The following is an 18162-nucleotide window of genomic DNA, read 5'->3' as shown; positions in this document are numbered from 1 at the left end:
TTTTTAATGTGGTTAATTCAGAACTAAAACATCTCAGGAGTTCAGAAACAAAATGTTAAATCACCCTTTTGGTCGCTAATCAATCAATTCTTATCCATTGATGCCTTCACAATGTGAAATGTCTCGGGTATAATACTGAGCTTGTTAACTCCTTGTCTTTTACATTCCAGAGCTGTCCAAGTCAGCCTCAATCAGGTCTTTTGGGAAGTCTTCCAGACCACCCACTTATGTATGGCAATTGACCAAGTCAGTCAGAAATAGAAGTGAATAAGTCAGAACTGCCAGGCTCAGGCCAGTACTAGGATTCAACTCATTTCTTACTTGCTGCTTGTTCAAGTCAAGTTTATTGTCATCTGATTGCACAAGTACAACCTGACAAAACAGTGGTCTCTGGTCCTCAGTGCAAAACATGCAGACACTCAACCAGATATAACAAGCATACAGGCAAACAGTACATATACAGGGCAAGAATTTTAACTCTACTAATAAATAAATATTGTTTTGTAGATATGTGAGTCTCGGATGGTTAGTGTGAGCAGTTCCTTTGGTTGTTCAACATTCTCACTGCCCGTGGGAAGAAGCTGTTCCTCAGCCTGGTGGTGCTGGCTCTGATACTACTGTATCTCTTTCCCGAAAGGAGCAGCTGAAAGATGCTCTATGCGGGGTGGAAGTGGTCCTCAATGATTTTGCGTGCTCCCTTCAGACAACAATCCCTATAGATCACCTTGATGGGGGGAGGGGGGGGTGGAGGGAGGGAGATTCCTGTGATCATCTCTGCCACTTGTGGATTGACCTCCAATCCATTTCTCTGCAGCAACTGTTCAACACTGTGATGCAGACAGCCAGGACGCTCTCGATAGAGCTCCTATAGAAGGTGGCCAGGATGGTGGCCAGTAGCTTTGCCCGCTTCAGTCTTCTCAGGAAGTGCAGTTGCTGTTGTGCCTTCCCGACAAGTGAGGAGATGTATGTCCACGATAGGTCACTAGTTAAGTGAACTCCAAGGAACTTGGTGCTCTCCATTACAGTGTTGTTGATTTGTAGTGGAGGGTGGTCGTTCCTGGTCCTCCTAAAGTCCACGATCATCTCCTTCATCTTGTCCACGTTGCAACTCGGGTTGTTACTCTTGCAGCATTTCACAAGGTTTTCTACCTCTTCTCTGTAGTGTGACTCATTGTTGTTGCTGATGAGGCCGACGACTGTTGTGTCATCTGTTGGAGCTGGATCTGATGATACAATTGTGGGTCAGTAGTGTGAAGAACTGACTGAGCTCACAGCCTTGAGGTAGGCCAGTGCTCAGCTTGACGTTCTGCTACCAACCTGGACAGACTGTGGTCTTTCTGTTAGGAAGTCCAGAAACTAGTTACAGAGAGGGGCTTTGAGTCCCATTGAGGACAGCTTTTCCACCAGCCTCTGGGGAATGATCGTATTAAATGCCAAGCTGAAGTCAATGAGCAGTAGCCTGGCATATGAGGTGTTGTTCTCCTGGTGGGCCCGGACGGAGTGAAGGGACAAGGCTGTGATCCATGATTAGCTTTTTTAAATAAATTCACTAACCAGAATACATTTCAGGATGGTAAGATGTTTCCCTTTGGAGTGTAATGGAGTTGGATGTGCAGTTTTGGGTGTTAGATTACATGAGCATTGTATAAACATCTAGTATTGAATGAACAGATATTTCTTTCACTTGAATGTTAAAGACCAGATCATTTGGTCCTTGCTGTTAACTCAGTCTTGCCCTGGTTGGGGTTGAGCTGGGCACTTAGTGACCTTGGTATGATATAAGACATATAGAAGGTCTTCCAACTGCACATCAGCAAAATCATCAACTTCCAGCTTTTAATTACCAGTAACTAACTTTATAAGATCATCTGCTCATTAAACCCGCATTTGTGGTCTTATTCATTCTAGATCTTAATCCTGGCTAACCTACCTAACCAACACCAAATCTTCCTGTTTATAAACACAATCATCTAAAACTTCACCCACGAGCATGTTGCCAACATTTCGATTTTAAAATTCCACCCCCTATCGTACCTCGAATCTACTTTTACCCATTGCCATTTCTCTCATCCTCCAATCTGTGCCTCTCCAACAATGGTCCCTGGTGCTTTTACTAGGCCTGACCACCCAATTGTGTAGAAAGATATTAGTACCAACAAGATTTCCACAAAAAATGTTCCAGGAACAAGGAAGTTCAAATGCGACAAGAGTATAAATAGTGCGCAGAAGTGCTGGAGAAACCCAGGTCATGCAGCATCTAGAGGAAGTAAAGGATATAACTAGTTTTAGGCTTGAGCCCTTCATCAAGGTATGAGCAAAATATAGGCAGCAACCTGAATAAAAGGTATGGGTAAGAGAGGAGGAAAGAAGGGAAGGTGGAAGAACATAGGCCAACAGGGTCGATATGGTTGGGGTGCAGAAGAAAAAAAAGCTGAGGTAATGGGGGTGGGAAATAGGAGGAAACGAGACAGATGGGCATTTTCCCTGTCTCTCTTTCCCCATCAGAAATTGAAGTTAATGCGCATGCCATCTGGTTAGAGAGTACCCAAACAGAATATTAAATATTGTTCCTCCAACTTGCTTGTAGCCCGTTTGGCAGTGTTCAAGGCCACGGACACACATGTTGATGTGGAATTGAAGTGGTTGGCAACTAAAAGGATAGCGCAAAGGTGCTTAACAAGTTCCAGTGTGGGAAATTATGCAAGATATTGTGCTGGATTCAGAGGTTGGTGAAGGTGGTAGGTGAAGGGGAATCCTCTCCTTGTTGCATCTAAGGATGGGGAGGACCAGGACAGATGTGTGGGAAATGGAGGAGATGTGGGTAAGGGCTGAGTTAATGGCAGTAGAGGAGAAGCCACGTTTTTGTAAGGTGGTCATTTTGCACATTCTGGAATGGAAGACAGACCTCATCCTGGAAGCAGATGCAATGGAGACAGAGCAATTGAAAGGAATAGAATCCTTACAGGGGACAAGGTATGAAGAGGTGTAGCTGAGGTAACTGTAGGAGTTGTAGAAAATGTCTGTAGAGAGTTTGTCTCCCGAGATAGAGACAGAGATTAGGAAGAAAGTGAGTGTTGCCAGAGATGGACCAAATTAATTTGAGGTCATGGTGAAAGCAGCAAAATAAATAGAATTGACAATTTCATCATGAGACAGCATCGATGTCGTCATCAACGTGGCAGATGGAGAGTTGCTAGCTTTGCCTGTTTAGGCTTGCTGCTGATATCGCCTCAAACCGTACATCTTGGCGCCTCACAGTTCGGCGGGCAGCAACCTTTGAAGAAGACCGCAGAGTCCACCTCACTGACAAAAGACAAAGGAGGAAAAACCCAACACCCAACCCCAACCAACAAATTTTCCCCTGCAACCGTGTCTGCCTGTCCCGCATCGGACTTGTCAGCCACAAACGAGCCTGCAGCATGACGTGGACGTTTACCCCTCCATAAATCTTCGTCTGCGAAGCCAAGCCAAAGAAAGAACAACAAAGTTAACAGGGTATAAATATGAAGTTTATTATCATTGACCTACATTCAAATACAATCAGAGTGTTTCTCCAGCCACAGTGCAAATATGTGCAAAAACCCATTTCTCACATAACGCATGCATTCAACTGCAATATAAAATATATACCATATATTTCAGCTTGTAAGTCGAGTCTTAAAACCCTCAAAAATCACTCAAAATACTTTTGAGACCGATCTGACATGTAAGTCGACCCTGGAAGTGCCCATTCAGCCTATTAGATCACCTTGGGACCACTCCTGCTCCATAGACTGAGGTCGCCACTCCTGCTCCAGAGAACGAGGTCGCTGCTCCTGCTGGGAGAACGAGGTCGCTGCTCCTGCTGGGAGAACGAGGTCGCTGCTCCTGCTGGGAGAACGAGGTCGCTGCTCCTGCTGGGAGAACGAGGTCGCTGCTCCTGCTGGGAGAACGAGGTCGCTGCTCCTGCTGGGAGAACGAGGTCGCTGCTCCTGCTGGGAGAACGAGGTCGCTGCTCCTGCTGGGAGAACGAGGTCGCTGCTCCTGCTGGGAGAACGAGGTCGCTGCTCCTGCTGGGAGAACGAGGTCGCTGCTCCTGCTGGGAGAACGAGGTCGCTGCTCCTGCTGGGAGAACGAGGTCGCTGCTCCTGCTGGGAGAACGAAGTCACTGCTGTGACATAGGTCCAAGGTTTTTGCTCATGCTTAGAGAATGATCTCGCCGCTCCTACTCTGGAGAATAAGTTCACCGCTCCTGCCCGGTAGGCCAAGGTTTCTTTTAACTATTTCTTTTTTAACTTACTTGATTTACAGCTTTGTTACTTGGTGAATCTTGTGTTTTAAAAAAATTTGAGTTGTTGCTGGGAGGCCTGGACTGCCCGAAAATAAATATACCATAAAACCATTAAAATGAGGCTACAAAAGGGAGGTCAACCTATCTGCCAGACAATTTATTAGTCAAAATATGTGGGGTAACTCTTCCAAAATAACTTACTGTAGCTCATTTATGAGACCTTGGATTACAAGATATCATTCAATCTCACAGCTGATGGGAAACCATTTCCTATCAGTCCTGATTTTGATTCTCCTGTACCTCATTCCTCATGGTGATAGGTCAAAGATCTCGTGATGGATGGTCGGGATCCCCAGTAACTGAGCCCAATTGAAGCAATGCTCCCAATGAATATAATCAATAACAGAAATGGAGACCCCAGTGATCTTCCCAGCTATTTTAATGATCTTCTGTACTGACTTCCAGTCTGATGCTTTGCTTCTACCTTTTCCACACAATGATGCAGCCAGACATGACCCTCTCAGTTGTGCTGTTGTAAAAAGTTGTCAAGACAGGGTTGTTTCATGTGGATTGTGGAGGAAAATATGGCTTCCACGCCTGGAACATTCGGGATTGCGGAGGGTCATGTGATCTCCCTGTCTGAAACCTATTCAGAAGTCACATCACCTGCCAATCAAGGTGAGACTCTAACCATCCATTAATGCACACCTTACAGTTGATGCATTTAAATGATCCATTGTCGTCATTGGGCAGACACCTAGCTCAGAACAGTATAAACTGATGCATTCCCACATTTCCCTCTCTGCCTCATGGTTCAAGCTCTGGACATTGATCCTTGCCAGGTCGTTACTATGGATATTGCTGGAGGAGTCTAGGGTAAGGTGTGCACGACCCTGAATTGAACCATGGTAATGAAATAGATCAGTGCTTGCAGAGAGCCGTAACCCCATTTATACATGAATCAGGAGTGTGTTTGAAAGTCCCTGTCTAGTGTTATGGAGTCCAGAGGACCCCAAAAACCAGCAGCAATAGATATGCATCACAACACAGGGTTACTTAAACTAAAGTCGTTTTTAATTATATCTGAACAAGAAAACAGAATTAGACTTTAACTTATCACTATCAACTGACTTAACCTACTTAATCCCTCCCTCTAATACTAAGTGCAGGTGTGTGTAATATGTTGTGTATAATGTGTATATAAGCTTAGAAAAGTTCTTTGGATCACAGTTCAATCTCACCGGTTGCAGGCAATTCTTGTACTGTGCACAAAAGTTAGCATTAACAAAGTTCACCAGGCTTTGGTGCTTAACAGGCAAATGGTTACCACTCAGGAGGGTTCTTGCTGGTCTTCAGAGAGAGATTCTTTTTTGTTCCAGGACATTCACACCTGATCCGGTTTAATCAGTCTTGCTGATGAAACTTGCCCCCTTCAGAGTTCTCCAGATGATCCTCCTTCATTCTTCTCCTGTGACCAGACAGTCTTCCAAAAGTTTGCCAGCTTTGTCCTTCTAGAATTGATTTCTGTTTCCTTTCTCTCTGTTTCACACCCTCCCTCTCTGAGAGCAAAACTGTTCTGTCTGCCTGCAAAAATCACATGCTCTCCCAGGCAAGCTGTATAATGATAATTTGTGGCTCTTTTGCAAAAATTCTGTGTTTTAAAATGTGTGCATGCAAGTTGCTCTAGCAATTCCTCCCAAGCCACTTCACACTAGGAAGTGTGTACACATGCAGGAGAGTGCGGTAGGGTAAGCAGTCACCAAAATCAGAGTCCCTTATGCCCGATGCGCCTGCTTACACTGTTAGTTTTTGTCTCATACCACATAGAAGATAGATGGCTACTGGTATCAGAGTCCATCTTGGGTCTGATGTGAATTTATATTGTTATGACCCCAGAGGACCCCAAAACCCAGCAGCAATAAATATTTACCAAGACAAATGGTTACTTAAACAAAAGTTGATTTTAATTATCTTTAAACATGAAAACAGAATTATACTTTAACTTATCACTATTAACTTGCTTTACCTAACTTAACCCCCTTCCAATTCTAAGCACACATATATGTAATGTGTGTGTAAGTTCAGAAAAGTTCATTGGTTCACAGTCCAATCTCACTTCTCATTCCTCCAAATTCACTGGTGGCAGGCAATTCTTATACTGTGCACAGAATTTAACATTTATAAAGTTCACCAGACTTTGGTGCTCTAAAAGTAAATGGTTACTGCTCAGGAAGGTTCTTGTTGGTTTTCAGAGAGAAGTGTTGTTCCAGGACATCCATAACTGATGTACTTCCATCAGTCACCTCAGTGTCTTGCTGACAAAACTTGCCCCATTAGGGTTCTCCAGATGATAATCTCTTTCTTTCAGGTCATCACAGAGTTCCTTTTTGTTTCACTTATTCCAAGTGAAACATTAGACAGCCAGTTCTCTCTTCTTGCATGAGCCACAAGGGCTTTGACCAGGCTGTCTTCCAAAAGCTTTCCAGCTTGTCCTGTTTCAGTCCCAGCCACTTCTGCTGGCTGACACTGTCAAGTGATCTCTGCTTTCCCCTCTCTCACTCACATACACACTGAGACCGAGAAAAAGCCTGTTTGACTCTCTCTGCTTGCAAAACCACATGACCCTCTTACAACAGCAGAACTCTCCTGCAGACAATAGCGGCTCCAGACTGCTCTTTCATCTGCTGCCTCTTCAAAGCTCTTACAAAAAGGTGTGAGAAGCCATTATGTCTCCATTATTTCAAATAAGATCTGTTTTAAAGTGTTTACATGTGACCTTCTCTATCAAGCCTTTCCCAATTTATCTCCCAGAAACATTTCTGTATACTCGGTCACAGTATATAGTTAGTAGTAGAGTAATTAAGTTTCATTTGACGCCTTCCCTTTGTCTCCCGTGTGTTCAGTAAAGTGACCTTTGATTGTAACATTTGTCCAGACTTGTCTCTCGGTGAATCCCCCCACCCCCTTGAACATGTTACTTCAAATCCAATTGGTGCTGCGAGCAGTGTTCAAAGAGTTTTGGCTGGACACACGTGGAGTACTAACCACGTGGGAGATTGTGCTAATGAGTGTTGTGTGTGTCATTGTCCTGTTGGGTGCAAGCATTATTGTATACCTGCTCACCAATGGGGGCAGCAGGAGGCAACGCAGCTAGTAAAGGGACGCTGAAGTCAGAATATAAAATCACCAGGTTTGGCGACGTGGCTGCCATGCCGGTCAACTGGATCAACAGGCTGAACCCCCATGGAGACCATCACATGGTCTCCCTCCTGGAAGAATCAGGGTTTTCCCAGGCCAGAGGGAGTCGTGGTGGAGCCCTATGCTTACTGATATCCTTGCTTAGGCACCAGTGGGGTATCATGTCAGATTTAAGAAATCAGGGCATCCAGAAAGATGAACAGATTGAATCACTAAAGCAGGAGGGATTGGACACTCCCAGGGCATGTATCAGCAGCTCGGAGGCTAGGGACGTTGAAACTGCCTGCCAGCAAGACAACGTGCAGCATTTTCAGGCATCCCGCTGATCTGACTGGAATGTCGATCCTGTAAAAATTGGAATGATCATCATGCCTTGGGTAGTGAGTAATGCGTGGTTGGGAGATAGGGATGTGTTGTGACTGTACAGGGATGACCTTGAGGAGGCTGAGTCTGATTTTTGCTTGTCATCCCCCATGTCCCGGAGACCTTGCAAGCCCAGCCAGTAACCACACAGTCCCAGACCCACCTCCCACCCAGGGGATATCCGCAGATTTACCAAGTGGAGACAAAGTACGGTGAAGGCATGAATGATGAGATTGCATTCCCCTTGTTCTGCACGTGTTGAGATAGGCCATGCCTGCATACGTGGCATGTCTAACCCCGCCATTTTCATGATGTGGCAGGAAAACCCACCGCACCCACCATGCCGCCCACCTGACAACCTTCTCCTTCCTCAGCTAAGATGGCCCTTGATGCCCTCAGGGCAAAGATCATCTCCCTGGTACAACAGAAATTCGCCAACAAAAGCACACAGTCGCACCAGACACCTCCCTGCTGCATGGAATAATTCCATTCCTGCCCTATAGGACGGTGGCCAGGGACCCCAGTGGACACATTGAGCAGTTCTGTCCCACCCATGTGATGAGAGGCCATTTATCCCAGTGGCTGAACACACAATTATCCCCAGGAATCCTGAGGGGTGGAGGGGGCCCGAAGTTAGTATAGAGGGGCTAGGGGGCTCCATCCTCTCTACCAGAGAGGACACTCTCCACATCTCATTATATTTCAATTGCTTGCTAGATACTGGCATATTTTGGCTGTTAGAATATCTCAAGGCCGAACATGGTATCCATGTATCGCTTGCTTCAGTCTTTCCTAGCAGCTGTCCTTTTGATTTTAACCCTTCTTCTTCCAGGGGGAAGATTGTGGTGAATGTGTGCCAAGCTGTCTGTCTCCCCCTCTGGCGAGCCTTGCTGTACTAACATTGGTTGTGCATTATCTCTACTGTTAAGGACATTCCCCTTGGATAGAACTGTATATGCATCTATTGTCTTATTATTAGTTTCTGCTAATAAAAGCCATGATTGTTTGACCACATCGTCTTTGTCTATTTCATCAACTGGCACTTCAACGGCCTGGTCAAAGCCCTGGTGGTTTATGCAAGAGAGGACTGGCTGTCCACTGTTTCACTTGGAATAAGAGAAACTGAAAGAAAGAGGTCATCATCTGGAGAACCCTAAAGGGGGAAGTTTCTTCAGCAAGATACTGAAGTGGCTGAAGGAAGAAAATGTACAACAAATCTCTCTGAAAACTGACAAGAACCTTCCTGAGTGGTAACCATTCACCTTTCAAGCACCAAAGTCTGGTGAACTTTATAGATGTTAAATTCTGTGCACAGTACAAGAATTGCCTGTTTAAAGATAATTAAAAGCAATTTTTGTTTAAGTAACCATTTGTCTTGGTAAATATCTATTGCTGGTGGGTTTCAGGGACCTCTGGGCTCTTAACAGATGAAGTATATTAGCAAAGCATGAAAGCATCAATTTTGTTCACAAATAAAGATGTAGCAAAATTACAGTAGCAACAAGAGCATTTAAGAGACTCAGGCACATGGATGAATGAATGTTTTTCAAGGTATTGAAAATATTTTAAGGGGTTAGGTGTTAAAGAGTGTATAGATTTTTTTTGGTAGGTATATATAGGTCAGCGCAACATCATGAGCCAAAGGGCCTGAACTGTGCTGTAATGCATGTCCTTAACACAGGCAGGAAAAGGGAGAAATTATTGCACTCCACAGCTGAGGTACTACATCCAATTCTGCCACCATGTTATCCATTCGAGCTACTCTGAGTAGGGGAAAATGGGGAAGTCGTCAACATTGATTCAGCTGCGATCACATTAAATGGAGCAGGCTTGAGGTGGCATGGTCTCCTAATCATTTTTTTGTGTTCTTCCACTTTGAAAAGTTTCTGGAAATATTATATTGTTGTATTAGAATAGTTCTAGGAACAAGTTTAGACTGCATAAACCAGTGTTTGTGAAGCAAAGAATTTGATACAATTCACAAGGTTAATGCTTACCAGGACAAATAGAAAACACAGCTTTACCAGCTGGATGAAGGACTCAGGGACAGTGACAAGGTAGATCATTAAAAAATGATCTGGAACTCACTGGTAGAGTCAGAGCTGCTCAAAACCTACATTTTTGGCCATCTGTATTATCTTTACATGGCCCAAACCACATTTGAAATATGTGAAATTTTACATCAAAAGCATATTGTCGGAGGAGTCACGTGATGGAGTAGTGGCCGGACGGTGAACTCCAGCCCTCTCCAGAAAAGTCGGGAAAAACAGGAGAAAATACAAAGGCACAGAAATACAAGTTAAAGAAAAGTGAGTATAAAGGTGGAAAGAAGATGGAGACAAAAGGAGAAAAATCAAAATCAACGGAAAGAGAGGAAGAGAAGACAACGGAGGAAAAAGGTGAAGGCCTTACCTGTCCGAAGAGGCCCGCTGTGGAGAGAAGACCCCACTACCTCAGGTCGGTAGAAAGAGAACTACAACAATGGCTCACAGAGCCGAGTAAAAGTGCGCAACCGCGCATGCGCGAGGAGTCGCGCATGCGCGATGCGCATACAAAAAAACACACCGACGGGAGGGGGGACCAGCTGGGGAGTCGATCTCCACAGCCGGCAACGACAGCTGCAGAACACCTGCAGCAAGAAGAGACCACAGAAGACAATGGAAACAAGAAAGAAGAGGAGGAAAGGGCAGCAAAGAAACAACAGATGGTCAACCTAGAGGAAGAAGAAGAGGAAGAGGAAGAGTACAGGGAAATAGAAGAAGAAAAGATAGGCAAGGTAAAGGAGGTACTTGCTCTTGTTAGAGGATACATGGAGTCATTTAAAGAATGGCAAACACAGGAATTCAATGATTTAAGAAGAAGAATAAACAACACAGAAAAGAAAATAAATAAAATGGATATGACCTTAACAGAAATGGGGAAAAAAATGGACAAGATGGAAGAACGGGCAATAGCAGCAGAAATGGAGGTAGAAGACTTAAAAAAGAAATTGGAGGAATCTAATAAAAAAACTAAAGAGACACAAGAATTACTAGCCCAAAAAATAGATATAATGGAAAATTATAACAGAAGAAATAACATAAAGATAGTGGGCCTTAAGGAAGATGTAGAAGGCAAGAATATGAGGGAGTTTATAAAAGAATGGATCCCTAAGGCCCTAGGATGTCCAGAACTACAGCAAGAAATGGAAATAGAAAGGGCACATAGAGCATTGGCCCCTAAACCACAACCACAACAAAAACCAAGATCTATTGTAGTAAAATTCCTAAGATATACTACAAGAGAAAAGGTACTGGAGAAGACAATGGAAAAAGTAAGAGAGGGCAACAAACCACTGGAGTATAAAGGGCAAAAAATCTTCATTTATCCAGATATAAGCTTTGAACTCCTAAAGAAGAGAAAAGAGTTCAATGCAGCAAAAGCGATTTTATGGAAGAAAGGATATAAATTTACACTGAAGCATCCTGCGGTATTGAAAATATTTATTCCAGGACAACAAAACAGACTATTCTCGGATCCAGAAGAAGCACGAAAATTTGCAGAACAATTACAAAAATAGACTGAGGGATGAAGACGGGTAATGAGAGCAAAAATTATCACGATTGATATGTATGTGGGTAAAGACAAAAATAGACTGAGGGATGAAGACGGGTAAGGAGGGTAAAAATGACCACGATTGATATGTATGCGGGTAAAGAGGTATAAGAGTGAATAGAGACAATGGGCATATGTGAAAGTATCTGTAATTAGAGGAAAACATAGAAAGTATAGACAAGAATTAATAAGGGAAGGTAATGGAATAGAGAGAATAAGGAGGGAACTAAAAGAGTGACCTTTGTGACATATAAAAAACGAAATCTTTTCTGGGGGGGGCTGGGTGGGGGGAAAAGAGCGGTCACTGCAAAATCAGTTGACGCTTGCGAGTGGATTCGCAAATCCAAATGGAGAGGGGAGATGTGGTTGTCCGACAAGGGATAAAGGGCAACTCAGGAGGGGAAGGGGAGATTGGGGATAAAGAAGATAGAAATAGGAGAATAAGGAAAATGTTGGATGTTGTAGGAATGTTGTCTGGTAAAGAGTTGAAAATAAGAAAACAGAAATGGAAAAGGAGGAAAGGTAATGATGGAAAAACGGAAAGAGAAGATAAACAAAATATAAAATGGCTACGCTGAACTATATGACTCTAAATATTAATGGAATACATAACCAAATTAAAAGGAAGAAACTACTAAATTTACTGAAAAAGGAAAAAATAGATATAGCATTTGTCCAAGAAACACATTTAACTGAATTGGAGCACAAGAAATTAAAGAGAGATTGGGTAGGACATGTAACAGCAGCATCGTATAATTCAAAAGCAAGAGGAGTGGCTATATTAATTAGCAAAAATGTGCCATTTAAAATAGAAGAGGAAATAATAGATCCAGCAGGGAGATATGTTATGATAAAATGTCAGATATATTCAGAGCTTTGGAATCTACTTAATATATATTCACCTAACGAAGAAGATCAAAAGTTTATGCAAGATATCTTTTTGAAGGTAGCTAATACGCAAGGGAACATACTAATAGGAGGGGATTTCAATCTGAATCTGGATCCAAATATGGATAAAACGGGGAAAAAAATTAACAGGAAGAACAAAGTAACCAAATTTATAATTAAATCAATGCAAGAAATGAAACTTGTGGACATATGGAGGAAACAAAACCCAAAAGAAAAGGAATACTCATACTACTCGACTAGACATAAAACATACTCAAGGATAGACCTATTCCTGTTATCAGCCCACATACAAGGGAGAGTTAGGAAAACGGAATATAAAGCTAGACTATTATCGGACCACTCACCCCTGTTATTGGCAATAGAGCTAGAAGACATCCCTCCAAGAATGTATAGATGGAGATTAAACCCCATGCTACTTAAAAGACAGGATTTTAGAGAATTTATTGAAAAACAATTAAAAATGTACTTTGAAGTAAATACGGAATCAGTGGAAGATAAGTTTATACTATGGGACGCAATGAAAGCATTCATTAGAGGGCAAATAATAAGTTATGCAACCAAGATGAAGAAGGACTATAATCAGGAAACAGAGCAGTTGGAAAGGGAAATAATAAACATAGAAAAAAAATTAGCAATAAAGGAAGATACAACCAAAAGAAGAGAATTGGCGGATAAAAAAATAAAATATGAAACATTACAAACATATAAGGTGGAGAAGAATATAATGAAGACAAAACAGAAATATTATGAACTAGGGGAAAAAACACACAAAATCCTAGCATGGCAGCTTAAGACAGAGCAAACTAAGAAAATGGTATTGGCAACAAGGAAAAAAGACAAACAAATTACATATAATCCAAAAGAAATTAAGGAAAACTTCAGAGAATTCTATGAACAATTATACCGAACCGAAAACGAAGGGAAAGAAGGGAAAATAGATGAATTTTTGACTAAAATTGAACTACCAAAACTACAAATAGAGGAACAAAATAAATTAACAGAACCATTTGGAACAGTAGAAATACAAGAGATAATAAAAAATTTACCAAATAATAAGACACCAGGAGAGGATGGACTCCCAATAGAATTCTACAAAACATTTAAAGACCTAATAATACCGCCCCTCCTGGATGTAATCAACCAGATTGATGAGACACAAAACTTACCAGATTCATGTAAAACAGCAATAATTACAGTGATACTAAAACAAGGGAAAGATCCACTCTCACCAGCGTCATATAGACCAATATCTCTGCTAAACACAGATTATAAGATAATAGCTAAACTATTAGCGAACAGATTAGCAGAACAGGTACCGAAAATGGTAAATTTAGACCAAACTGGATTTATCAAAAAAAGACGCACAACAGACAATATTTGTAAATTTATTAACTTAATTCATGCAGTAGAAGGAAATAAAGCACCGGCAGTAGCAGTTGCTTTAGACGCAGAGAAGGCCTTCGACAGAGTAGAATGGAATTACTTGTTCAAAGTATTGCAAAAATTCAGTTTACCGGAGAAGTATATTAATTGGATTAAAGCATTATATAAGGGACCGTTAGCGAAAGTGACAGTAAATGGACATGTATCAAAGCAATTTAACTTAAGCAGGTCAACGCGGCAGGGATGCCCACTATCACCATTATTGTTTGCGCTAGCTATAGAACCACTAGCAGAATCGATAAGAAGAGATAATAATATAAAAGGAATAAAAATAAAAGACAGGGAATATAAAATCAGTCTGTTTGCGGATGATGTGATAGTGTACTTAACAGAACCAGAACTATCAATAAAAGAACTATATAAGAAATTGAAGGAATATGGAGAAGTGTCGGGATACAAGATAAACGTAAATAAAAGTGAAGCAATGCCTATGAATAACGCGGATTTCTCAAAATTTAAGGAGGAATCCCCATTCAGATGGCAAACGCAGGCAATAAGATACCTAGGTGTGCAAATAAACAAAAATCTAGGCCAATTATATAAACTCAATTACAATCCACTAATGAAAAAATTACAGGACGATTTAGAGCATTGGAAAGAGCTACCACTAACACTGATAGGAAGGATAAACTGTATTAAAATGAACATTTTTCCAAGGATACTATACTTATTTCAGGCATTGCCAATACAACTGACAGAAAAATTCTTCAAAGAGTTAAAGAAAATAATAAGGAGATTTTTATGGAGAGGGGGGAAACCGAGGATAGCACTAGACAAATTAACAGAATGGTATAATCAAGGAGGCTTACAATTGCCAAACTTCAAAAATTATTATAGAGCCGCACAATTAAGGTACCTATCAGATTTTTATCAAACAAGGGAAAAACCAGACTGGACGAGACTAGAATTAGATAAAATAGGGGAAAAGATACCTGAACACATATTATATAAATGGGACGAAAAATTGGTACAACATAGAACTTCTCCAGTATTACACCATCTCCTCAATATATGGAAGAAGATTCATGTAGAAAGAAATAAAATAAATTACCAAATACCAAAACTAATATTGACGCAAAATAAGCTACTCCCTTTTACAATAGACAACCTTGCCTTTAGAAAATGGGAAAAAAAAGGGATTAAAAGAATAGAAAATTGTTTTTCAGGAAGTAGATTCTTATCCTTTGAACAAATGAGAGATAAGTACAATATAACGGGAGATACAGCGCTGGCATATTACCAACTGAGATCCTACTTGAAAGATAAATTAGGAAGCAACTTGAGTTTACCAGAGGGAAGTAACCTTGAATATGTGATTACAGATACAATGTTAATCAAAAGATTTATAAAAAATATGTATATTAAACTGCAAGAAAAGGAAAATGAGGAAACAAATGGTAAAACTAAACAAAAATGGGAACAAGATTTAAATATAAAGATAAAAAAGGAAACATGGGAGAAGTTATGCTCTGGAACGATGAGAAATACAATAAATACGAGGCTGCGTATGATACAATATAATTGGTTACACAGACTATACATTACACCGCAAAAGTTAAATAAATGGGACCCAACAGTATCTGATAGATGTTTTCGATGTAAAAAAGAAAGGGGAACAACAATTCATGCAATCTGGACATGTGAGAGAGTAGAAAAATTTTGGGATGATCTCAATCAGATATTAAATAAAATAACAGAAAACAATATACCAAAGAATCCAGAGATCTTTCTCCTAAGTTACATAAAAAATAAAGAATTTGGAATTGACTTGGAGGATGCACAAAAAAGATTTGTTAAGATAGCCCTAGCTGTAGCAAAAAAATGTATTATGTCAACCTGGAAATTGGAAGATAATTTGAAAATACAACAATGGTATATAGAAATGAATAAATGTATTCCATTAGAAAAAATAACATATAGTTTAAGAAACAATATTGAAATATTCGAACAAGTATGGGAGCCTTACATTAAATACAATAGCGAAAACCTACCGGGAACAAACATTACCTAAGTTGATGGAAGGAGAAGAGAAGAAAAGAATGGACTCAGTAGAATTTCTGGTGTATTTTTGTTGAATGACAACATTGTCTAACTGAATTAATGCAACCTAGATTGTATAACTAAAATGGATGAGAGGGGGGGGGGATGGGGGGGTGGCTTGGGAGGAGGGAGGGGGGAGGGAGAAAAAGTCACTGTAAATGTGTGGAAAAGAAAAAGTGTATATCATGGCTATTGTGATTTATGGTGTGAAAAATAAAAAATTTAAAAAAAAAAAAAGCATATTGTCAGCAATATGATAGACAAAACAACCACTGAAATCCTTCACAATTAACTACAGAATGATTTATTTTTCTTAATTTTCATTGTATCCATACAAAATTATATTGCAATAACAGGCATAGATTTAAAAAGGCAAAAGCAAACAAGCATCTTTGCTATTACATGTATCACTTTCAGTTAATCTTTCTCTTCCTCCTTGAAACTGTATACTGTTGAATCTCTGCACTCTTATTCTTCGAGTCTACAGCATTAAGTTTTTCCATAGAACATTAAAATTTACACCTTTGAATGCATCCAGTTTTATTTATTTCTCTCAAGAAAAACATTTTGATGAAATGGAATAAAAATGCAGTGCAAGATATCCCCAAATCAGGAACAAACAGCAGAGCCACAGAATGCAAATTGTAAAGTTCTACCCATTCTTAGTGGTGTTTTTGTTCAAGCCCAAATCAGAGGATTTTGTTTATTTAGCATGATACAAATTTTAAATAAATGGAATCCAGCACAGTCTGCTTTCAATTGATTGGGTTAGAACATCTCAATGTTGAAAATCTGGAGGAAAGGCAGAACGTGCCAGGCAGTAAACATCAACTACGAATAGCCAACATGAACAGACAACAGTGAGATAGACCTCTGAACATTTTTAATTTAACTGAACTGTAATACTAAGCTAAACAAGGATGTTAATGCTGGAAAGCAGAAATTACTTCTGTCACTGTTAAATACACCATTCTTGCCCAAACTACATAACAATGATGCAAGGCTAATTACTAGATTTAGATAAAGAAAACAAAGCCTGGAATGCAGAGAACTCAGACATTGATGTTTCTTTCCAAGTACAGGGCTTATTGTAAAACAGCCTCATGGTACCGCTTCCTGAGAAATATACTCAGGTTCAACATTGAAATCACATCAACCAAAGCTTGAATTATAAAGCACTACTCAGAAGAAATAACAAAAGTTACCAGTATTTATAATAAAGGTTTTTGACCGCAATACAACAGGAACACATTTCTGGTATTGGGTTGATTCTTTCACTCCATGACCAAGCCTCGCCTTGCTGCCATCATGTGGCTCTTTATCCCTTTCCTCTGTTTCATAAACTTGTCACGTCGATTTTCCCTGCAATGGAAAAAGTGTAAAATTCCCCAAATGATGATACCATCCTCCCCCAAATGATGATCCCCCCCCCCATGCATCAGTGAGACTTCCACATCAGCTGACTCATGTGCTCTACAGAGGGCAGGACAGGTATAGAACTAGCCTTGGATAACCAAGGAAATAAAAGGCATCAAATTAAGTCATATACACAGTCACCAGGAGTAATAGGAAAAATGGAAGATTGGGATAATCTTAAAAAGCATCAAAGAATCCTGAAGTGAACTAGCATAAAATACAAAAACAGATAGCAAGAGTTTTTATAATTATGTAAAGCAGAAAATAGGATTCAGTGTCCCTTTGGAAGATGAGATGAAATCAACATTTGGCAATGTAGAAATGGAGGTCTTGAATGATTTATGTCAGTCTTCAGTGGAAGATGCATCCAAAATGGCAAAGAGTGATGTAAAGGATGCAATTGGAAGTAAGGATCTCAATAAAACATGAGTAAAGAGATAGTACAGAGCAAACTAGTGAGTCTAAAGATAAACAAGCCCCATGTCCAAGGTTCTGAAATAAGCGTCAAAAGTTACTTAGATACTTTTTCAATGATTTACCAAAATTCTTTGGGCAGGGGTCTCAGTGGATTGGAAAACAGCAAATGTTTTGCCAGTTTTAAAATGTAGACAGAAGTCGGGTAACTATGGACCAGTTAGCTTAACATCTGCAGTGGGGAAAATGCTTAAAGCGATCATTAAGAAAAAAAAGACATCAGAATAGAAATTGTACCATCAGAATATTGTATATTGGGGATACATTTGTAGTAATGGCTGGATAATGCTGACAGGCAGTGATATTGACACTGATTAGACACTTAACTGAACAGATTACTGTGCTGCAAGAACAAGTCAGAGACAGGTATCCTCTAAAGATTGATGAACTCTACACTGCTTCCTAAAGCAGAATCTTTCAGGCACAAATCAGGAATGTGACAGAAGAGTTCACCT

General features: G+C 40.5%; 1 protein-coding gene across 1 annotated transcript in view; it reads right to left on the bottom strand.

Moving 5' to 3' along the window:
• Positions 1-16098: 16098 nt before the first annotated feature.
• Positions 16099-18162, bottom strand: part of nusap1 (nucleolar and spindle associated protein 1) — a 38964-nt gene continuing 36900 nt past the window's right edge. Inside the window, exon 12 of the mRNA XM_069917266.1 lies at positions 16099-17179. Within this exon, the coding sequence (XP_069773367.1) occupies positions 17092-17179 (88 nt within the window). The 3' untranslated portion in view covers positions 16099-17091. The remainder of the gene's footprint in view (positions 17180-18162) is intronic.

Source organism: Narcine bancroftii, chromosome 2 (genome assembly GCF_036971445.1).
Source record: "Narcine bancroftii isolate sNarBan1 chromosome 2, sNarBan1.hap1, whole genome shotgun sequence".
NCBI lineage: Eukaryota > Metazoa > Chordata > Chondrichthyes > Torpediniformes > Narcinidae > Narcine > Narcine bancroftii.
Note: the sequence above shows the minus strand (reverse complement) of the source record. Positions and strands in the feature narration are given on the sequence as shown.